General features: G+C 39.8%; 1 protein-coding gene across 2 annotated transcripts in view; it reads right to left on the bottom strand.

Annotated features, from left to right (window-relative positions):
- Positions 1-25,110, bottom strand: part of LOC128263976 (DEAD-box helicase Dbp80) — a 283,996-nt gene that overhangs the window by 180,049 nt on the left and 78,837 nt on the right. For both annotated transcript variants that reach the window (XM_052999261.1, XM_052999262.1), the window contains exons 5-6: positions 17,309-17,423; positions 17,055-17,232 (exon numbers count right to left, since the gene is read on the bottom strand). In XM_052999261.1, the coding sequence (XP_052855221.1) occupies positions 17,055-17,232; positions 17,309-17,423 (293 nt within the window). The remainder of the gene's footprint in view (positions 1-17,054; positions 17,233-17,308; positions 17,424-25,110) is intronic.

The following is a 25,110-nucleotide window of genomic DNA, read 5'->3' as shown; positions in this document are numbered from 1 at the left end:
TTGAACTCGTAAAATAATCCCAGCCGCTATACATTACCAATACATAGTCAAACACATAAGCAGCTGCAGATGCGTTTTGCTTTCGCTTGACCGCCGCTGCAATGGTTGTTGTTGTGTTTTTCTTTTTGACGAGTTGTTTTGATTCGAAAATTTATTTATTATTTTATCGTTTGGGTTTTCAATTATTTATTTTTATTTGATTTTTATTTATTTAAATTTTTCTTGAACAAATAAAAGTAAAAAATAATGGAATCAGAAAAATTTAAAAATAAATAAACAAATTTAAAAGTCGAGTTAGAAGTATTCGTCGCTTAAAAGAACGGCTAGATTCGGGGTTGGCTTGATGTTTTAAATGCATTGATTGATAAGGCAAATCAATTGCAAGACTGCATAGAGAAGATAGATACGCGACACGTTTGGAGACGAGTTGAAAGAATTAGAAATAGTGACCAAGGCTAAAATTCTTTCGCTTGTAACGGTCGTTAAAACAGCTAGCGAAACCGAAGCTCTACGGTTAGCCTCGTTAGCCTCAAATCGTGCTCGACTTCCCTATTTATTTATTTCGCCAACAGAACAATTTTTTACTCTCTTCTTATTTAAGACTTAACTAGGAAACTAATCATTAATAGTAGAAAAATAATTGAAAAATGCAAGCCTAACGTAATCTCAAGGGGAGCTCGGATCCAGGCACATGTGAGGTGTTAGGTTATTGCATAGTCTTAATGCTCAACGCATAGGCTCACTAAAACCATAATTAGACCTACATATCGATATGTGAAATGGCTCCATTGCTTTTAGAGACCTACCTGGGAAAGATATATTAATTATACTTGCAACGCTGGATAGTCAATTCTGCCACCGAGCAGATAGAAGCAGATACTTTTCTGCGATCCTGAAGCGAAGAAAGATGTAGAAGACGACATTTAGCAGAATAGGAAGGAGCGGGATCGTGGAAATTAGGAGGATTGTACGTAACAAAAAAGCATTTTGAAAGGTTTAGCGGCAGTAAATTACGGGAGCACCAATTACCAAATCTTTTTAAATCATTTTGGAGAAGCTGACTATCCAAAACTGAATTTTTAATGCAGTGGCTCATATCATTAATAAATATAATGAAGAGCAGCGGGCCAAGTGCACTCCCTTGAGGGAGGCCAGAGAAAAAAACCATTGTTCTGCACTCTATAAACCCTGTCCTTTAAATAGGATCTGATTCAGTTTAGGATTGAAGAGTGAAAGCCTATCTTCATAAGTTTAGCCAATAGAGCTTTGAGACAGACTTTATCAAACGCTTTGAAAAAATCTGTTTAAACTTGGTTATGACTTAAAAAACACTTATACAGAAGCTATTTAACAAAACTATATTTGTCGTAGTCGACCCTCCTGGCATAAATCCATGCTGGTTAGGGCTAATGATGCGCCCATCAAAAAACACCAGCTGCCTAGCCATAATTCTTTCAAACATTGTAGAAATTAAGTTTTTACATCGTAGTTGAAAATCGGATTAACTGTGGCAAGCTTCCATCTTTGTATGAACACCGTACTAAAGAGAGATTTATTAAAAATGATTTTAAGTGGGCCGCAGAGAACGTCTATACAGTTTTTCAAAATGAAAAAGGCCGGCGCAACCAATTTATTTCCGAGTCATTAATGCTCATAGCAGCTGTATGACAGTCAGAATCAGTGATATCTAAATTCCCTATGCTTAGCACTGAGGCAATGGATCGCAATATTTCTTCATCATTCCAGGGAGATAATGGCTGAAAGTTGGATAAAAAAAACATAGCGAATAAATTAGCCACCCTCAAGGAAGCTAATTCCTTTTCAAGCAATATTCCGGAAGGAATGTGCGATATTGATTTTTTAGAATTTACAAAATGCCAAAATGATATTGGGTTAGTAATCAGTTAATCATCTGCAATTAATTGACTATATACAAATTTATTCAAGAACCCGAATTCGAGCTTATGTTGCTTGAACCGATCAAAGTATACAGAATCTCCGCTTGCAGCATAACGCTTATAAAACTTGTTTCTAAAATTTTTCTATTTTTTAAGTCCGCGCGTAAACCAGGGAGTTTTATTAGAACAGGGAGATTTATAAGAACTGGGAGCTCTATTTTCAACATGCTTATTGATAATAGTAGAGAGAAAAGGCAAAAAGTGTTCTTATTTCAGTTAACATTAGAAATATATTTCCGAATTGAATTTAAACAGCTCGCACTAACGAAGAATAGTGACGCCGGCAAGTTACATGGTAAAAAAATATGACAGGTTTACTTAATTAAAAGTGGCTGTTGGTAAGCATCGCACTCCGATAAATGGTGACTACATCAACTTAAATTAACGGTTAAAAAAAATTAGGTCTTAAAGATTGTTTAAACTATCAAATACATTATTAATCTAATACCATGTTAAAAAGAACTACTGGGAACCATCGCCGAGGAATCTGTATCATCGGCCCACACAATTTTAAAAAGGTTGAAGTCGCCCAGAACGCAGATGTACTGATTTTCTTCAAAATTCTGATAGGTATAATCAATATTGTCCAAATGAGCCTTGTATAGCTCGAAGCTAATGCTTGGGGGTATATAAGATACCACCAGGAATATCCGCTCCTAATGTCCAGAGGGAGACACGCAAATTTTATCAAGAAGAGAGCCCTCATTTAAGAGTCGAATAGAAGCGCAACGCAGATTACGCCGCACATCTATAAAGACGAAGCCACCTCTAGAGCATTGTGTTTTAACAGCTTTTACTTGCGAAATACTTGGATTCGGATCAAAAAATGTATTGTCATAGAAACCCAAAATGAGCCAGGTTTCAACTAACGTAATGAAACCATATTCACACTGAGTGGTTTCCAGAAATATAGAATGCGATTTAGTACGCATACCAGCAATATTTCGAAAATAGCTGCTTAACGATGCATTGTTTACGCAAGTTTGGTCATCAAAGATCGTGCTATCAATGTTTGGCCAGGCAGCCTGGACAGAGGCGAAAAACGCTTTGCTGGTGTCGTCATAAGGTAATTGATATAATTAGTAAGAACTTTAAACCATATTGAAGTGCGGATACGTACAGGCTGTTGATAAATGTTCAGTATCTGAAGAAAATGAAGAGTTCTCACAACGAAAGAGCATCAATGAAGTTTTTCAGTCAGAAGAGAGCGCTGCTTCTATGAGAACACTACACGCAGACTGGCGACATCAGCTTTTAATGTCCAAACTGCTCCCCACAAGCAGTACAGGGAGAGCATCACCAAGCGGGACCCTGAGAGAGGGTCCATACCAATTGTTCAGGCCACGAAGGAGCACCCGGTATTCCCGGCTTTCCGCTCTCCCCATCTGCTCTCCGCTCTCACCCAGCTTCCCTTTTCCCCACCACGAAGTCTCCATGAAGTCTCCACTGCGCTCTCAATAGCATTAGAATAAGTTAGAATAGTCAGTTCGATTTTCATAGTGAATAAAAGTGGTTGCGCCCACACCCCTACCAAACACCGAAACACCTACGACTCGTCATTCAACTACAGGACCTGTGCACCTTCCAGGACCCTCCAGAGGACTCGGCCATCCCCCTCTACGTTCATTTTTGGTCCGTCAGCCGGATATTTTTCTTTTGGACCCCGCTTCGGTGGCTCGATCCTCTTCAACATACAACAGCAAGATAAGTACGAAATAAATTATTAATTGCCGGTCTCCAGTAAGTGTTTCGAATATACAATTTCGTCTTACTTTTTGGATGATATTCATGTCAAATCAAATTCCGATTTCAATCCGACATTACGGCAATCAATAACTTCAAATTTGTGTGCGGCCATCTTAATCGTTCCCCCCTTTGTGCATATTAATGTACAAAAATTCTAAGTCCAGTTGGCCGTGCATCATTCATACATCAACCTGCAATTTTCCAAAAAATTCCTACGAATAATTTTACAAACTCCTAAATTAAAAAAAAGTGTTAATTTTTTGCGCGTGCCACAGTGAAAAAATATAACAATTTTCAATTAAAGTGTTCCGGCAATATTGGCCCCCATTCGTTTTTGTTCTTTTTCACTGTGTAGAGACCCGCTCACAAAGTTACATTTTACATTCACATTTACATACATTCTACAGTCCACTTATCTCCAAAACAAAAAAATCACAATTACAAACAATACACAAGAAATATTAACTATGTTTCACCTCTCCTGGTAAAAAATTACATGCAACCATACATTTACATTTTTCCCGTCGGCGCTGCAAATAAAATACAAAATTGTCCAATCGCATTTTTTACTTACATATTACTCTCTGATCTACTTACATTTTTAGTCTCTGAGCGAAAATACATATTTGCAGAGGCTTCAGACTTACATATTTTTTCTCTGAGCGAGCACACATACTTACAGAAGCTTCATACTTGCATATTTTTCTCTGAGCGAGTGTACATATTTACAGAGGCTTCATACTTACATATTTTACTCTGAGCGAAAATACACATTTACAGTGCAGCCTCTTACATATGGTTATTTGACCAAAATACATATATAAATATTTGATTTCAGCTATTCTTGGGCGGAGGTGCAGAAAGAAACAGGTGGCTTATGCACAAAATCAATATTTGTTTTTTTTTCTCGTCTGGGTAGTTGAAAAATTCCAATTCCAATTCCAACATTCCGGAAAAGCCCGAGTCCATAAAAAACTCAGAGATACTATATTCATGGGCGGAGGTGCAAAAAGAAACAGGAGGCTTATGCACAAAAATCAATATTTGTTTTTTTCTCGTCTGGGTAATTGAAAAATTCCAATTACAATTCCAACATTTCGGAAAAGTCAGAGTCCATAAAAACTCAAAAATACAATTTTTCAAGTAGCGTGCCCCATTCCAATCGTTCCATACACCTACAATTCCGCATATTTGTGTTTTTTTTCTCGTCTGGTTAATTGCAAATTTCCAATTCCAACATTCCGGAAAGACCTAATCCATAAAAACTTCGCAATACTATTTTTTCAACTCGTTCCACACCTACAATTCTGTCTTTTTCACATCCAAACTGACACAACTAAAATACCATTTTTCAAGTAGCGTGTCCTATTCCAATCGTTCCACACACCTACAATTCCGCATATTTGATTTTTTCTCGTCTGGTTAATTGAAAAATTCAAATTCCAATTTCAACATTCCGGAAAAGTCCGAATCAAAAAAAAACTCAAAAATACCATTATCAAGTAGCGTGATCCATTCCAATCGTTCCACACACCTACAATTCCGCATTTTTTTCATCCAAACTGACACAAACATAGTGTGGCGAGATCCACAGCTATTCGCGAGCGTTTTTTGGTCTTAGTATACCCGGTGGAGACGATAAGAAAAAGGTATCTGCTTCCCCCTTGAGCAAAACCAAGTCCACGCTCTCGCCGCTGGCAACCAAAAGCTCCAAGAGCCCACCAAGCATCGTGGTGAAGCCGGCTACGCCAAAAACTCCAAGTTCATTAAGTCCAAACGCCAAACCCGCTACTTCCAGTTCAAGGGTGACTCGATCCATACAAAAAATGGCTTCAACTGCTTACGAGTTGGCTTTAAATAAGTTCATTGCGGTCTCAGATCGTCTAAGCGATCTCGAAAGCAGAACCAACAGAACGAAACTCCAAGCGTTTCCATGCTCCAAATCCGTCGGGAGCAAGTCCGAGTGTTATGGGACAAGGTGGAGAAAGAGTTCGACGTATGCTCAGAGTGCATTACGGCAGCAGGCGAGGATGCAGCTTCCACATTGCCCACTCTCAAGTCAAAGTATAACTACTGTTATACAGTGTATTAGAGATACGCCGCTCAGCTCACAGATATAATCAAACAGGGCACAGGTCCGCCAGCTCAAGCTCAAGCCCCTGCCCAGAACTATATCTCCTCTGGCTGTCGGCTGCCTCCGTGCGACACAGAGGTTTTCTCAGGCGATTACCTTCGCTGGCCCACTTTCCGGGACCTTTTTACAGCGATATACATAAATAATCCAAGGCTCACGCCTGTGGAAAAGCTGTTCCACTTAAACGCTAAAACGAGCGGTGACGCGCATGCCATAATCGCAAATTCCCCTCTCACCAACGATGGCTTTCGCTCAGCTTGGGATAACCTAACTGAGCGGTTCGACAACAAGCGATTGCTAGTAAATAGCCAGCTTAAAATCCTCTTCAACCTCCAGTGGATTTCGCAAGAATCTGGGGCAGCTCTAAAGGAACTGCAAACTACGATTCAAGGCTGTCTGAACGCCTTGGAACTGTCCGGAATCCTGATTACAGATTGGGACTGCATTCTTGTCTATATGTGTTCGTCAAAGCTCCCCAAGCTTACACTTTCCTTATGGGAGCAGTCCTTGCACGATAAAGCCGCAATTCCAAAATGGGTTGACCTGAACACCTTTCTCACTGAGCGCCATCGAACCCTCGAGGCCATAGATGACGTGCGACCTTCTGGGTCAAGTCATTCGCAGTCCAAAGCAACGAACGCTAGCGGGTCTTTAAGCAGAATAAATTCTTATGAGACTAAGATAGTTCCGAAACCGAGACGTTGCGATCTGTGCTCAAAGGAAAGCCACCCTATACGCACTTGTCCACGTTTCCTCCAAATCCGAAACAAGCAATTGTGCTTGAACTGCTTTGCCCGAGGGCACCAGCTTCGGGACTGCACAAGCACCCACAGCTGCTTCACCTGCCGCAGTCGCCACCATACGCTGCTGCACCGAAGCAACCCTTTTGCCAGCCCTCCAAGTCGGCCTGATGTTCCCATGTCACGACCAGCAACTTCGACAGAAGGCTCAGCCGCTTCCGATGACCAGTCGGGAGTGCAAGTCTGTTTTGCGTCAGGTGCAAGATCGGTTCTGCTGGGGACAGCCATCATCAATATTTGCCACCTGGGTTCGAATTTCCAAGCTCGTGCCCTTATCGACTCAGGATCCGAAGCAACATTTGTGACAGAGCGTCTGTTCAATCTTTTCAAATTACCCTTCCAAGTCGTCCAAGCCCAAGTCTCAGGCTTAAATCAGACAGTGTCCGCCCAGTCCAAGAAGCTCTGTCATTTTACAATCAGATCTCCAAGTAGGCCCGCTCTGCAGTTAGAGACGTCAGCCTATGTCCTTCCTCAACTGGCAGGGAATCTGCCTTCCTACCCAATTCCGCAAGACTTTCTTCGAAATCTTCCCGATTTACCATTGGCGGATCCGAAGTTTTATGAGAGCGCACAGATAGATGTTCTGATAGGAGCCGACATTCTGCCTTCGGTTCTCCTAAATGGGGCAAAAACCAACATCTGTGGCTCCCTCCTTGGACAAGAAACAATTTTCGGGTGGGTGCTCACTGGGCCAGTATCCGCTTCCACCCAGAGTCAGATTGCCACCTTCTCTACGCAAATTTCCCAAGCGTACGACAATAGCTTAGATAAAATCCTCACCAAATTCTGGGAGGTGGAGGATCTACAAATAAAGTTGGTAAAGGAATCCGATTCCGTTTGCGAAGATAATTTTCTCCGAACGACCACGAGAGATGCGAACGGCAGATACGTCGTAACCCTACCTTTTCGCGACCCGGAACATCCAGGGTCAGGGTTAGGGTACTCCAGGTCGTTTGCGTTATCTCAATTTTTGAGAAACGAGCAACGCTTAAAAAGAGACATTCCTCTAAAGATACGATACGACTCAGTGATTCAAGAATATCTGGATCTGAACCATATGAGAGAGGTCTTTCCTACCCACGATTTCGCCAGGTACTATCTTCCACATCATGCCTGAGAGCACTACTACAAAGCTGCGCGTAGTATTCAACGCATCCAGTCCTTCTGCGAATGGGGCCAGTTTAAATGATATCCTTCATGCTGGCCCAGTCTTACAGTCCGACCTTACCATTCAAATCCTAAAGTGGCGGTACTTTCAATACGTATTTAGCGCCGATATTGAAAAGATGTATCGGTAGATCTGGGTAGATCCGAAGCACACGCCTTTCCAGCGGATATTGTTCCGTAATCCTGATGGGGACATCCGAGAGTTCGAGTTGAAAACGGTCACCTTTGGAGTCAATTGCGCTCCGTACCTGGCCATTCGCGTGCTTCAACAACTGGCAACTGACGTACAACACAGCCATCCTAAAGCGAGTGATGTCATTCGTCATTTTATGTATGTAGATGATATCCTAGCTGGCGCCGACTCTAAAGAAGACGCTCGGCTCTCGATTCAAGAGCTACAAAGTGCCCTCAACTCCGCTGGGTTTCCATTGAGAAAATGGACGTCCAATCATAAGGATATTTTGGCTCACATTCCGAGTGACCATCTCCTGCGCTCCGATTTTCTGGAGATCGATGCCGAAAGCACGGCAAAAACGCTCGGTGTCCGTTGGAAAGCCACATCTGATGAATATTTCTTTGTTCCGCCCGAATTATCCGATGAATCGTCCCTTACAAAACGCCAGGTTCTGTCACAAATTGCCAAATTGTTTGACCCTGCAGGGTGGCTCGCGCCCTTCGTAGTGCGTGCGAAAATCTTCATGCAGGAGATTTGGCTGCAGGACCTGGGGTGGGACGACGAACTTCCAAGTGATCTGTGTCTGAGATGGCAGAGCTTTCTACAAAGCTATTCTGCCTTAAATCGAATCCGCATTCCAAGGTGGGTCTCCTTCCGACCAGAAGTCGAGCATCACGGTTTTTGTGACGCGTCTCAAACGGCATACGGTGCTGCGATCTATGTACGAGTGGAAGTGGGGCATACGACTATGGTGCACCTTCTCACTGCAAAGACGCGAGTTGCGCCGGTAAAAACGGTATCGCTTCCCAGATTAGAGCTTTGCGGGGCCTTGTTACTGGCTGAAATGGCAGCAAGTGTTCTTCCGAGTATGCCAATACTCACATCCGAACTCCTCTGCTGGACAGACTCCACCATTGTGCTCGCATGGTTAAACAAGCCAGCTTGCCAGTGGACTACTTTTGTTGCCAATAGGGTGACCAAGATTACCCAGTCTACAAAGGCCGAGAAGTGGTCGCATGTTCAATCCGAACACAATCCCGCAGACCTGGCCAGTAGAGGGGTAGCACTTCAGGAATTGGTCGACAATCCTCTTTGGTGGCATGGTCCCGCATGGTTGCAAAAGCCACGCAGCCAATGGCCAAGTCAGGGCGACAATTCCCCAGCGACCGAGCTAGAGAAACGTCCCCTTAAGTCCCACGTCGCAACTATTCCGTCTGAAGATTTCCTTGACCGTTTCTCCAAGTTCGACAAAGCACTGCGGGTTCTCGCTTATGTCAATCGTTTCATCCAGCGATGCAAAAAACAAGCAACACCCTCTGATAAGCACCTGCTAGCGGCGGAAATTTCCGCCGCGGAACGACTACTTATTCTGAATACTCAGCGCAGAGACTTCTCCCATGATTATCACTGCTTAAGTGAAAAGCGCTCTGTGCCTTCTTCAAGTTCTATCCTGAGCATGAACCCGTTCATAGATCAACATGGTCTGATAAGAGCGTGCGGTCGCGTGACGGCCTCCGACAGCCTTCAATATGATGAACGGCATCCAGTTATCCTTCCATATAGCTGCCCACTTTCTCGCCTTCTTGTCCAGTTCACTCATCGCATAACCCTCCATGGCGGCAACCAGTTAATGGTACGCCTCATTCGGTCAAGATACTGGATACCAAAACTAAAGAACTTAGTAAAGGCAATAGTAAACTCCTGCAAGGTATGCGTGATCTACAAGAAAAGGCTACAAACACAGTTGATGGGCACTTTGCCGAAAAACCGTGCGTCGTTCTCCCGACCATTTACGTACACGGGAATGGACTTCGCCGGTCCATTCGAAATTAAAAATTATACCGGAAGAGCGTGTCTCATAACAAAAGGATATGTGTTAGTGTTCGTTTGTTTTTCCACCAAGGCCATCCACTTAGAGCCTACCTCTGATCTCACGACCGAGAAGTTTCTCGCCGCTTTCGCTCGCTTCGTTTCCCGGAGAGGGTGTCCTCGACAAGTCCAGTCTGACAACGGAAAAACCTTCGTTGGCGCTGCCGCCTTGCTTTCTCGTGACTTCCTTCAGGCTGTAAAAGAGTCTGTGACAGATGCCTATGGTCATCAGCAGCTCACCTGGCAATTTATACCTCCGGGAGCCCCTCACATGGGAGGCCTATGGGAAGCTGGTGTTAAAAGCTTTAAAACACTGTTCTATAAGTCCACAGCCACTCGAAAATATACTTTCGAAGAGCTTTCGACGCTTCTGGCAAAAATTGAAGCTTGCCTAAATTCCAGGCCACTCTCCCCTATGTCCGAAGACCCTACCGATCTCTTGGCCCTGACACCAGGTCATTTTCTTGTTGGAGGACCTCTCCTGTCTACCGTGGAACCAGAAGTCAAAGGGGACACCAGGTCTATGATCAACCGCTGGCAGCATCTAAAGGCTCTCCATCAACAGTTTCGTATGCGATGGAAGGAAGAATACCTTAAAGAACTTCACAAGCGCAATAAGTGGCAGGCCCCCGCGAAGAATCTTCACGTCGGCGACATGGTTGTCATAAAGGACGAGAATTTGCCTTCCAACGAGTGGCGGCTCGGCAGAATTGACTCTGTCTTCCCAGGAGCCGATGGCAATGTCCGTGTAGTGGACATCCGCACGGCACGCGGGGTTGTCAAACGTCCAATCAACAAAGTCGTACTTCTGCCTGTGGAGCCTTCAAAACTTCCACAATAAATTGGCCCACATTTTTTTAGTCCTAAGTTGTTATCCACAATTCCTAATATGATTTCCCTTTATTCACCTTCATTCATCCATGATCTAGATCAGAAAAATGGCTCCCCGAACACCCACCGAAGAACCCCTGGACGGCAGACGTACTCGAGGTATTAAATCCTACCGTTGCCGAGTCTGCAAGGGAGTCCATCCTCTACGGAAGTGTAGCAGGTTTCTGAAGCTGAGCGCTGAGAAGCGGCTTCGTGCAGTCTTGGTAAACAAGTATTGCTCGAACTGTCTTGCCCACGACCACTCGAAAGCTGACTGTCGCAGTGGAAAATGCAAGAAGTGCCAACGGAACCACCACACGCTGCTGCATATGCATGAGCGGTCTAATTCTGGGCAGCGTTCGCGCCGGCAAAATCCGCCAAATCGCCCGACGCCTACGTCAAGGCAGCGCTCAGCCTCCCCTACACCAGCTCCGTCGCTTTCATCGCTGCTACAACGTCACAGCGTCAACGTCCTTCCGACTGCTTCGGTGATGGTGAAGACCGGAAGCAAGACTTTCGAGCCCGCAGCTTTAATCGACCCTTGCACACCAGTGAGCTGCATCGACGCTTCTCGGGCCGCCGCATTTCGGTTGCCAACGACCAGTGTTGGTGACGACAAGGTGTGCAACGCGACGATACAGTCCAAATGCGGGACGACCAAGATGGAGGTGGTGTTCAAAGTCGAGCCCAAGGTGGGCATTCGCACACCGACTCGGACACTCAACGACGCCGTCCGTACCAAATTTAAGGGCATACAGCTCGCAGATGAGCGGTTCTATCTTCCCGCCACAATTTCTGTCATTCTTGGGGCGGACGTGTACCCCAAGGTGATCCAGTCGGGGTTCCTGATGGTCGACGAAGGACTGCCGGTCGCCCAGAAGACGGTTTTTGGGTGGATCATTTCCGGCGCCTGCCACCAACCTTAGAAGCCATCTTCTTTTGCAACGCTAGCGATTGCAAGGGGGGCGGAATGTTCAGGCCACGAAGGAGCACCCGGTATTCCCGGCTTTCCGCTCTCCCCATCTGCTCTCCGCTCTCACCCAGCTTCCCTTTTCCCCACCACGAAGTCTCCATGAAGTCTCCACTGCGCTCTCAATAGCATTAGAATAAGTTAGAATAGTCAGTTCGATTTTCATAGTGAATAAAAGTGGTTGCGCCCACACCCCTACCAAACACCGAAACACCTACGACTCGTCATTCAACTACAGGACTTGTGCACCTTCCAGCACCCTCCAGAGGACTCGGCCATCCCCCTCTACGTTCACCAATATTGTGAGAAAGCCCAAAACCAAAAAACATGGAATGTTTTTTTATCACCGCAATATCTATTAGTTTAGGGTACGTGGGGCTACCAGGGGAAACATGGTCAAATTTGTTGCTCAGTTTTATGATATATATTATATATTATATATTTGCCTTCCTTTGGAGTTAAATTTCTGACGGAGTTAAATTGCTTGTGAAGTGCGTCTCTACCAGTAGCATAATGTCAATATGATTTTTACTCAGAAAAAAAAAGCCATTGGCGTTCTACACGGTTACTCGAAGATTTGCCATCAATTATTTGGACTACTTAGCTGCAAGCAACTGGAACAAAATGTTTTGGTTTTGAACCAGTTTTTACATGGTCGTTTTCATGAATGACATGGTAACCATCATAGATGCCAGTGTGCCTTGTGACTGTCCTTGGACCTGCAGAATGTTTCCTAGACAAGAGTAAAGTGGGTTTTCCGTCCCTGGCATCGGGGTATGAGAAGGGTATTTAGCTGTCCAAATATGGATCTTGCAGCCGTGCCTAAAAAAATTCCCTTTAGTGAGCGCAACCATTTTGTTGACCAGTGCGTTAAAGCTTTTCTCCCTAATGTTTGTTCTTGGTTTGTTACACAGTAGCTAAGGTTTGCATCCCAGTTAATGCCCCGTAGATCAAAAATTAATATGTTTTTTTGCCCAGATTCTATTCGGTCTATATGCACACCATACTGGAGACTGGTGTAATAACCTTACATACGGATAATCAAATGCTTTTAATCAGCTTTTTATAAATACAAGCGCTCCCCTGGCTTTATTCACCATGGACGAAATATGGTCAAAAAATTTAAGTTTTGGGTCCAGGAGGACGCCAACGCCATTAATTAGTCTAAGACTACACACAACCATCCAAAGTATACATCGCATACTGTGGATCGGCCCGATAGAATGTCATTCTTTTGCATTTGGCGCTATTTAATAGATTTCCACAAAACCATGTTTGAAAGGCGTTAGGATCCTTTTGTAAGTCTGAACTACGGAAAATAACACAATATCACAATACCACAATACTTAACGTCATCTGCGTAATAATAATGTAATAAATAATGTAAAAAGATGTGGGCCAATGTGGCTTCCCTGTGGCACGCCTGAACTTTTAAAAAGGAATCGTTGTGTCCTACCACTCAGATAACTGGAAATCCGTGTAAGATCGTTTGAAAACCCTAATAAGTCTCACTTCCGTACAATAAGCGAATGATTTACGTAATCAAATGCTTTGCTAAAATCAGTGTAAGATACGTCAGTTATAAAGTAATTTCTAAACGTTTAAGCGAACGATGTTAGCGGATAAATTGGAGATACCGCTATTATAGCTTGTACTTGATTTATTCCCCTTTTTATAAAGGCGAATACAAAATGATTCCTTCCAAAAAGCAGAAATTTCTAAGGATAGGGTAATCAAGGGTCTCTTTTTATCTCAGCACACAGACAGGAACATCGTCAGGACCCGGTAAGTAGACTAGCTTCACCCTTTGCAGATCTTGGAGAAGGGAGATTTAACCTAGACTCGTACAAAAGATTAAGTCAAACTTCGACACCACCAGTTTAGTTTTTATATTTTATTTCATTTGTCTTTAAAACATGCACCGTCTTTAATTTTTACCGCTCTTTTTAGCTGCACTAAGGGCATTTTAATCGAAAAATTATTTTGTTAGATTAAGCTAATTTCCACCTCGGTGGTTGCGGCAATAAGCTGAATTGTCGCATTTGGGGCTCCGAAAACTTGCCGCAGGAGCCGCCGCAACCGTCAATGGTTATCGGTATTACGTTCTTTCCCCGAATGGAAGAAAGCAATGCAATTAACACAAAAAATTTGAAAATTTTCATCGGTTTTTGTTTAAAACCCATTTTGAAAGGCAACATTTTCCTGGGCCACCCTGTATTTATTGGTAGATACTCATTTTTAAAATCTAACTATTTCTTCAAAGTTAGTGAATTAATAAGTCCTCTACCGCTAATCTGCCGGCAAAACACTATCTTATGCTTATTAAATTTGGCTGTGCTGATCGCTGATGTGGAGAGAGAAAGCAATATTAGCGGGGTGTGGCGGTGCGCGCTTAACTACAGGCTTTTCCCGACTGTGGTCGTGAAGTTAGTAGAGGCTTTTGGCCTAATAAAGTAAAAGTGAGCCGATTAGACCGGCGCGTTTATTACATTTTACAACTCTCTTGATGCAAAAACAGAAACATGGCCAGAGTTTTTGTCTTCGCCACCCGCTTTGTGCGAGCTTTGTTACAGTGCATTACAGTTCATTAATTGTTAATACCGCTTCCCGCCGAATGGAGTTCGCGGCAAACACGAACATTTTTTCTTCACACTTTATAACTGGTTCCTTCAAATGCTGGCTCTTAACTAAGGAGCTCAAATTTTCACATTCATTCTGATTGCTTGCTTTTATGGTTGCCACAATTTGATCGTCGATGGCCATGAATTATCATGAATTTGGAATATGGATTTCGGAATCTACAACCGTCGATAATTGCAGACTGGAATTTGAAAGGGTATTTCCGTTTAAAAAAAAAAACCTTCAATTCTTAAGTTTAAATTGTGATCTGATTTTCAGTTTGCCTGATCAGCAAGCACGTAAGGACCTTTATGTGCAGTGTGGAAAAAATATATTTGGTTCGCCTCAAGTGCCATGCACATTAAGATTACAAGTGTTTAGCAGCGCGCAAATTCTAATTTATTGCTCTCGATTGATTAACAAAGTGGCATGAATTCTAACTCTTAAATTTATGATAATTATATGATAATTGGTGTTCTCGTTGAAAATTCTGCCACGGGCCGGCAAGATAAGGCGTATTGTTTATAAGTTACATAGATTGGTATATAATTTGGTGGACGGTATTTTTTTTTGATATATTTTATTTAGCCTCTTATTATTTATTTAATTTATTTATTTAAGACAAGCTCAAATGCATTATAACGGGAGATGGGACTTGGATTTATGCTTTCATTCCGAAAACAATATTTGATGGCACTTCTGTGCTCAATTAACCATACATTGTAAAAATCGAAAAATGCACTCTTGGTCGTTTGGTAAACACAAGAGTAAATATATTACTGATAATGACATTGACATGATATTTTTGCCCACAGTAGTATTCACATTTTTTCATTGTCTTTAACTGAGCCGACTTCATCTAACGGTGGTCTACCTATTAAGAAATGCATTGGCGTTATAACTTCATTTTCTTTAATATTTTGTCCAGTAGTGTACAAAAAAGGTCTTCATAAATGCAGTAGTGTTCTGCTCTCAAAACTACTGAACTCATTTTTTCCATAATCCAAAATATAGTGTTCAACATTTTAGTGAATTGAACTGCGTTCACAGCCCTGATTTTAATTCATATCTGACCATTGAGTCTTTAGTAGATAATGTTTAATTGTTTTGAATTTTGTGTAAGTCAATGTGATGTTTAAGAAGCAATACTAAATACTTTTGTTGACCAAAATGCAAAATATGTATACTTTTTTTAGACAGCTATAAGGATTATGAAATCATATATCTCTTATAGGCAAAAAGCTGGTGTTGTGGGGGAAAAATGTGTCAAAGATACAAATGGCTACTCGTGGTGTACCACCGGGATGTGTAGTAGGGCCGTTCACTATATATGCTAACGATCTGTCAAAAGTTTTGTCCTTATCCAATGTTCATATGTAAGCAGATTATGTTCAGTTGTATGCTAGTCGTCCTTTAGGTCAAATAAATGAATGCATTAAGGATTTTAATACTGCATTTTTGAGTGTTAGCATTTAGGCTAAGAACAATGTTCTGAGCCTAAACCTTTCTAAATAAAAAAGCCTAGTTATATACAAGAAAAATATCCAAACAATTTATCTACCGAAGCTGATTAGGAAAATATGTTTAGAAAGTGCTAGTAATTTAGGCATTTATTTTAATAAGTCACTTTCGTGACCATATCAATATAACACCCGGACGAACATATGGGAGTGTTACGACAAATATACATAACACAGTCTTTTTTCTTACAGTATTTTTTTCTAACAAATATTCAAATTTTTATTATTAAAACTATTGTTATACCTACCCTTTTTAAGGGCTCGAAATACTTGGAAACTGTGACGTAAAAAGCCAGCTTTTTAACAATGTTGCACGATATGTTTACTATTTGAAACGAACGGACCATGTAACAGAAAGCGCAAATAACATATTTAACCTTAATGTTCATACCTGGATTGATTTAAGAATCTTAATATTCTGACGTAAAATAATAGTAACAAAGTAACCTGAGTATTTGTTTGTCCTTATAAGATTTTCTTTCTCCCAATATTGTTAATATACGTATAAGACTGGCAAGCTCTGACAAACAGTTCTTCATTTTAGCTGCTAAGCTCTGGAACCATTTACCAAACCAAAGTAAATCAATTACAGGCACATGACAATTCGAAAACAAACTTTAAAGTTATCTTGGCACACAAACACAAAAACATAAGAAGTTAAAGCACTTTCAGCAAAAAAAACTTTGAAACCATTGTTAGTACAGTAAGATCTTAAAAGCATGGTAATATTAATTTTCGTTACTTGCGACTGGCGCATTAATGTAAAAGTTTAAACTTGAAGTTTCAGGACAAAGAAATAAAATAAATATATATAAAAGATGTGTCAGCTATATGATAAAGTAAACCCATTTTTTGTATTAAAAATATTCAAATTAAATAAAAATAAAACTAAATTATTAATTTTGAGCCGATTTTTTCTACGAAAGCTATAGGATATAGAGTTTCGATCTGAACCGTTTTCGAACTGATCTGCGAACATGTAAAATAAGACGATTGCGAAAGCTTCAAGTTTCTAGCTTTTAAATTAAGCTTCCAAACTGTATAGAAGCAGACAGAAATAATATATACTTGTATATATTAGATGTAGTTTAAGTGTTATTTATTATTTGATTAAATAAAATAAAAATACATTTTTGTTAGGGTTTAGTTTGTTTCATAAGGTAAAAAGCAACCGAACGAATGTGGTTTACACGCGATAGACTAATTTTAACTAAAGTTATACATACTTGTGAATTCGAATGCATTGATCATGATGTCCTTGGGTGGCTATCATTACATCAGCTTCATCTAACACAAAAACAGTAATTTTTTTTAGGTCATAAAGGCGGAATTTTAACCCCCAATCTAACAATTTTCCCGGTGTTCCTATCAGAATATGCTCCTTAATTTTTTTGGCTCGGTCAACTAAAAACAGAATCGATAAAAGGTTTATAAAATATATTTATTTATTATTTATATTATTAAAATCGAAAAAACATACCTTCTTCACCCCGGACGGCAAATCTTAGTTTTATGTCCGGGCAGAACTGCCCCATTCGTGCAGCCACTTCACCAGTTTGAATTGCCAACTCATACGTAGGCGATAAGCAAAGGACCTACAAAATAATTTAAAATTAAGTTTTCACGAGAGCGGAAGATAGCTTCGACAAGCCGAAGTATACTGAAATTTAATCAGTGAGTTTGTCAAGAGCATTTGTATTGAACGGTTAAACAGGGCGTCCAATTGCGGCAGAAACTCGGTTAGCATGGCCGTATAATGCGCACAGTCCACTGTTGTCGTTTGCACAGCGTGAACAGCGAATCGTGCACATTGAGCGGGTGTAACGGCTCTTGGTGCATCACGTGGATTTTCGGTGTCCCAAAAGCGATAGCTTTGCTTGCTCACCTATCCGCAGAGGTGAAAATGAGCCTCATCGCTCGTTATGATTTTGTTCAACAAATCGTGCACTTCGTCAACCAATTCTGACGGCGCCCATTTGCCCGATATCTTTTTCTCGATATTAAATTTCAAACATATCATGTAAAAATAATCAAAAAGAAAATCGATTTTTTTATTTTAAAAAAATGCGAGCCATACAACATGTGTTGACTTCTTTTGGCCCACCTTGTACTACACGTAATAATATTTACATTTATGATGTTCAAAATTATAAAGGTATTTCTAAATTGTAGGCTAAAGCATTTGAGCGCATTATAACATCTCATTTGCAGCATTTGTGTTCCTCAATAATATCACCATATCAACATGGTTTTGTTAGGCGAACCTACTTGAATTGACATCTATATAGTTAAAGGATTTAGCAATAAAATGCAGACTGATTTAATATATACAGATTTAAGAAAGGCTTTAAATTTTGTAAACCATTGTCTTCTTTTATTTAAATTAAATCAGCTCGGATTTTTGAATAATCTTTTAACTTAGATTTCAAGTTATTTGAATGAAAGAACTCAGAGGGTTATTTTTAAAAAAGGCAGTTTCCAACATGATTAACGTAACATCTGGAGTACCTCAGGGTAGTCTTTTGGGCCCATTGCTATTTACTTTATTCATCAATGATCTTCTTTCTGTCATTATACATTCTCGAGTATTATTGTATGCTGATGATATTAAACTTTCTTTGTCCTATAATAATTTGCAATCGGTATTCGGTTTACAGTATGATGTTGATTGTTTTCAGAGATGGTGGCAATCTAACCTCTTAAATCTGAATTGGCTTAAATGTAACTTAGACTTTTTACGCATATTCTCTTCATAATATGCCACTGGACCGTAAAAATTCGGTCAACGATTTAGGAGTTCTTCGTGACATAAATTAAATTATCGTTTACTTCCCTTTTCCGTCCTAATATCAACTACACATTGATCGTATAGAGTCAATACAAAAAAATCTCCTTTTCGCCCTTCGTGGTTTGAACTGGAATCAAAACGTAAGGTTGCCTTCTTACTCTAGAGATTACTATTGCTTAATTTACCTACCCTGGCAAATCATAGAATCATGCTTGGAACTACACAATCTTGTCAAAGGAAATATTGACTCCATAGAATTGGTAAGCCGCTTTACTTTTAATGTGCCTTTTAGACCAATCCGAAACTACCATCCTCTTAACTTTTCAAGATGTACCTCAAATTTTGACCGTCATAAACCCTTTCGTGTTCTTTGTAATAATTATAATAATCTATATAATCAAATTTGCATTTCAACCTCTATCCTTGTCTTAAAACCTACTGTATTAACATATTTGCACCGCACTTAGTTTCAATTTTTTTCATAAATGTCTCTACATTATGATATCTGCGTTTTTTTCGCGAACTCCATAACTGCCCACTAAGCTAATAGCGCCCGCGCGTAACAAGCTCGTGCTTGGTTTCGTTGGGCCACTTGTTTGTACTATTTATAGTGCATCAACGTTCAACAATAATAACCAGCAATAAACAAGTAAAAAAAAATGTAATTAAACATAAATAATTAAAAATCAATTGGATTGTTCCTGTCATTCCCGACAAAAAGATCGAAAAGTCTACCAAATTGCGTTCGCCGAACCCAGAAGTCTCCGAAAACAGATGTTTATCTTTCCATTCTCCGAAAGGTACCCAAGAATACGAATAATCGGTCTCTGCCGCGCCCCCAGCTTGCAGAGCACCCCTTGGCACTCACAGCGGCCAATTACTCCCCAAGAAATTGACAAAACAATGCAAGTAAGCATACACACGACAGATCATCGTCAACCAGCCCTGTTACAGCGGTGAGTTCCGTCCTAACAACTACAAAACAAGCTCGATATTAGAAATATACCTAAATACCTGAAATATATTGGAAGAAGAAAACTCAGTTCCCCATCTACAATCTGCAACATCTTCTACATCACAAATAGTCGAGAATTCGGTCACACGAAGACCTATTGCACCCTGCGCTCAGTGTGCGTTGCATTTGAAGACACGCCAAATCATCATGCATTAATAAAAATGCTCACAACTATTGAGGATCCCCGGTAATACAAGACCATTAATCAACGTTTGTAATTTAATAGTGTGTGTTCGAAAATCAATAATCAGCCAAAAAAGCAATGTCAATTGGCAGCCTCGCAGCTTCGATTTGATTCCGTTGAAAATTTTTTTTTTGGTTACGATTGAAGTCGAAGTTGAGAACTTACTATCAAAAATGTGCTAAAAAATTGGGTCGATAAAATGACCTGCAACGAAGTGGTCTCCCACAAATTAACCGGAATTTTGGGGCCATTCAATAAAACCACGCGACATTCTGTCAGTGCGGGCATAACATCTTCTTTTAAGGGAGGGGTAGGGTTTTAAAGGCGAAAAAAGGCATCTTTTAATGATGTTTTTGGGACGACATCTATAATATTTTTTTTTTTAATTTATTTACATATCGAATTTTTTTGATTTTTTTTCAAAAACAACTTTAAAAATTCTAAAATTTTGCTTTTGGCAGTTGTTCTTTTGGAAAGAGGACATGGAACGTTTAATGATTTAATAATTATTTCATTATAAAGATTATTGCATCATTTTCCTATCATTCCACCCAAACTGAATCACACTCGTGACACAGAAAGTTTTAGAAAAAATAACGAGCACAAAAGTGCACTTTTTTACTAATTGACTAAAATAAGTACTATAATTATTGTATTTTGGGGTTAGAACTTACCCATGATTATAAGGAACATTACAATGAATTTTTATGATTCACAAACATATATAACAAGACAATTGTTGAATTCTAAAAAATTTAACTTTTTAATAGTTAGATTTTAGATTTAAGTCTTAAAAGCTAGATTTTTTTTAAATAAATAAAAGGTTTGGAACTATTATCGAGTAAGGCGTTGAGAGGAGTTGCTTCTGTGTATATTGACGATATGGACGGACTCGAGCTTTCGCTAGTAGAATGCTTCTTTTTCTTGCATGTGAAGAAGTCGTTATTTCTGAATGCGGAATAGTCTGGTGAATTCTGATTGTGAGTGTGGAACATTCAGGAATTGTACAGCAGTAGAAAAGAATAAACTGCGATGTTGTCGCCAACACTTCGGACCCGCACAAAGATGACACACCGTAAACTAACGGTAAGGCAGTAGACCTTGGACCTAATCCGTAAGATGGACACGTTTAACGGTCAGCCCGAAGTAATAGTGCAAGAATTAAATCGCACAGCCATTATTTAAAATTAAACTACAGCCTGAGACAACACACTCCAAAAAATATTTAGTTCACCCAATATACAAGCTTCAGTATCTTTTTCACCGCAAAATTACCGGGGAGGAGCCTCACAAAAGAAACGGACCTGCTTAGTGCGCAAATTGACAGGAATATAGACACACAAGAAGTTACTGCGCTTTACTCCCAGTAAATTCCTAAATTCCTAGAAAATAAAGAAGATTTAGCAGTGCCAATTATAGGGGATGCCCAGTCTAAAAGAAATTAAAAATTGTCGTCTAAGTCAATGGCACAATCAACCAGCTACTGCCCAGTGTGCTACCAAACCCAATTTTTTTATACCTTCTACAACCCCCACTGGAGTCTCCTTAGCCAATGTTCTTCTCGACCTTTGCCAAAATCAGCCGTATATTATGCCCCAATTTTCAAAACAGCAAACTCTCTAGGCAACACTTTATAGCAAAGATGACTATAATGCAAAATATCAATACTGGGGCTCTTGACATGCTCGTCAATTATACAAAATTATCGCCACCACAACCAATTAGCTAGAGTTTGTTTCACCGGGTAGACCTTATACCTGGCCTACAGATCCAAAAAAAAAAAACACCTAGTTATTGATTTCGCTGTAATTTGTCTGAATCGAGCTTAATTTCTTACATTGAACAAAACACACGGGCTGAAGATCAGAAAATATGTAAGCTCCCATATTGAGCTCCTATAGTGTGCATGCATACAGAGTACACACTGTACCACCGGCAGCAACGTTAGCCAAATCAGAAGGATCAGCACTCTTCAAATGCAAACGTAATTTGAGCACACACGCCATCAGCGAGTGATAAATCGTGCCAGCTTATTCCCACAGTTGGCGACTGCAACAATTATATCCATGTACGCACATAAGATTCCTTGTCTCTCTCTGTGTGACCGCCGCTCTCGGAGATAAGCATAAGCTAAAACATAAGGCGGTTGCGCCGATGCCGGCTTGACCGACAGTGCCGACTTCGCAGCAGATAAAACTAAGCTTAGCTAAGAAAAGAGTCCGAGCACTCAAGAAATGAAAGCGAAACAATTAACATAATAAACAGATAAATAATAAAACTCATCATCATCATCATAACACTCCAACTAAAAATATCATGCGAGGCTGAAATTTAAAACTCACTCAAACAATTCACAAAAGTTATGACACTGTAATCCGGAGCTTATGGCCAATACCATCGCAAGGAACAAATATACATATTGAGTCGAACCTACTGGAAGATCGTCGACTCTGCACAGAATGGCAGGCCCATCGGTCTACACCAACCAAAACAAGACTAAAGGCAGCTGTCAAAAACTTTATTAAAAAAAACAAGAACGCTATAGTCGAATTAGATAGTAGACTACTAAGACTATTCGATACCCGTTACTCAGCTAGTAAATTCCAAACGAAATATACCCCACAAATCAATCGGAGTCTAGGTGGCGCCATCTGTCGAACTGCATATTTCCAAATTATCTGCAATACCTGAAGCATTTGAGCGCATTATTACTTCTCATTTAGAACAATTGTGTTCCTCGCTAATATCACCATATCAACATGGTTTTGTTATGCAAAGGTCAACTACCATGAACCTACTTAATACTAAAATGCAGACTGATGTTATATATACAGATTTTAGTAAGGTGACCGCCGCTCTCGGAGATAAATATAAGCTAAAACATAAGGCGGTTGCGCCGATGCCGGCTTGACCGACAACGCCGACTTCGATTTCAAGTTATTTGAATAGAAGAACTCAAAGGGTTATTTTTAAAATCTCAGTTTCCGATATGATTAACGAAACATCTGAAGTGTCTCACCTCAGGGTAGTCATTTGGACCCATTGCTATTTATTTTATTCATCAACAATCTTCCTGTTGTCATAACACATTCTCGAGTATTAATGTATGCTGATGATGTTACACTTTCTTTGACCTATAATAATTTGCAATCGGGATTCGGTTTACAGTCTGATATTGATTGTTTTCAGAGATGTTAGCAGTCTAACCTCTTAAAACTGAATTGCCCTAAATGTAACGTAATGACCTTTTATAGGAGTACGCCTATTCTCTTCATAATATGCCACTGGATCGTATACATTCGGTCAACGATTTACGAAATCTTCTTGACCTAAAATTCAAATTCGACTGTCACATAAAGTCTACTGTTCATTTGAACTATAAGGATTTGAAGACCTTTATGCAACTAAATTATTATTTACTTCCCTTGACCGTCCTAATATCAACTACACATTGATCGTATTGAGTCGGTAAAAACAAAATTTCTACTTTCCGCCCGTCGCGGTTTGAACTGGGATCAAAACGTAAGGTTGCCTTCTTACTCTAGTAGATTACTATTGCTTTATTAACGTACCCTGGTTAATCGTAGAATCATGCTGGGAACTATTTTTATGCACAATCTAAACAAAAGTGATATTGACTCCATAGAATTTAACTTTGAATGTGCCTTTTAGACCAATCCGCAACTACCATCCTCTTAACTTGCCATAGTGTACCTCAAATTTTGGCCTGCATGAACCCTTTCGTGTTATTAGTAAAAATTATAATAATCTATACAATCAAATTTACATTTCAACATCTATCCCTGTCTTAAGAACTACAGTACGTGCACCGTACTTAGTTTTAGTTTTTTATAAGAGTCTTTACATTATGTTATTTTTGTTTTCCTCGCCAACTCGATAACTGCCCACTATGCTAATAGGGACCGCGCGTAAAAAGCTTGGTGCTTAGTTTCGTTGGGCCACTTATTTGACCTGCTTATAGTGCATCAACGTTCAACTAGTTATATGTCGCAAATAATCCCTTCAAAACCAAACAATGATCTCCAATAGGATACGAAAACGAGGATTAATGGTCTGGTTCAGGGATAAAAGTCATTTCCGGCAATATGGAAGACGATAGAAAACAAAATTTAACAAGAAAGGAAGCAAACTTCGTGTGCCGAAGTTCATATACCCTTGCAGCTATTTCAAAAACTAAATACTCTTGAAAACGTTAAAATTATGATTTACTTGCGTGTATGTTTAAAAACATTGAAGCTATGATGATTTTCAGCTTAATTTTTTTTGATGAAATTTAAACCGTTATTCTGAAATATTTAACCAATACTATATCTCGAAGCACTAAAAAAAATTAAAAAACACCAAAGTTAAAATTTTTTTTTATTTATTTTTATGATTGTTCCTATGGGAGCTATATGCTATAGTCGTCCGATTTTGATGAAATTTAAACCGTAATTCTGAAATATTTAACCATTACTATATCTCGAAGAACTAAAAAAAAATTTAAAAACAGAAAAGTTATAATTTTTTTTTATTTTTTTTTCCGATTGTTCCTATGGGAGCTATATGCTATAGTCGTTCGATCCGGCTCGTTCCGACTTATATACTACCTGCAATAGAAAGACAACTTTTGGGAAAGTTTCATGCAGATAGCTTTAAAACTGAGAGACTAGTTTGCGTAGAAACGGACGGACAGCCGGACGGGCAGACGGACAGACGGACATGGCTAGATCGACTCGCCTAGTGATGCTGATCAAGAATATATATACTTTATAGGGTCGGAGATGTCTCCTTCACTGCGTTGCAAACTTCTGACTGAAATTATAATACCCTCTGCAAGGGTATAAAAACAGCAAAGTTATAATTGTTTTTCATTTATTTTTCCGATTGTTCCTATGGGAGCTATATACTATAGTCGTCCGATTTTGATAAAATTTAAACCATAATTCTGAAATATTAAACCATTACTAAATGTCGAAAAACTAAAAAAAAATTTAAAAAACAGGAAAATTTAAATTTTTTTTTCATTTATTTTTCCGATTGTTCCTATGGGAGCTATATACTATAGTCGTCCGATTTTGATAAAATTTAAACCATAATTCTGAAATATTAAACCATTACTAAATGTCGAAGAACTAAAAAAAAAATTTAAAAACAGCAAAGTTATAATTTTTTTTCATTTACTTTTCCGATTGTTCCTATGGGAGCTATATGCTATAGTCGTCCGATCCGGCTCGTTCCGACTTATATACTACCTGCAATAGAAAGACAACTTTTGGGAAAGTTTCATGCAGA

This window comes from Drosophila gunungcola, unplaced genomic scaffold, assembly GCF_025200985.1.
Source record: "Drosophila gunungcola strain Sukarami unplaced genomic scaffold, Dgunungcola_SK_2 000040F, whole genome shotgun sequence".
Taxonomy (NCBI): Eukaryota; Metazoa; Arthropoda; class Insecta; order Diptera; family Drosophilidae; genus Drosophila; species Drosophila gunungcola.
This window is presented reverse-complemented; position numbering and strand designations above follow the sequence as displayed.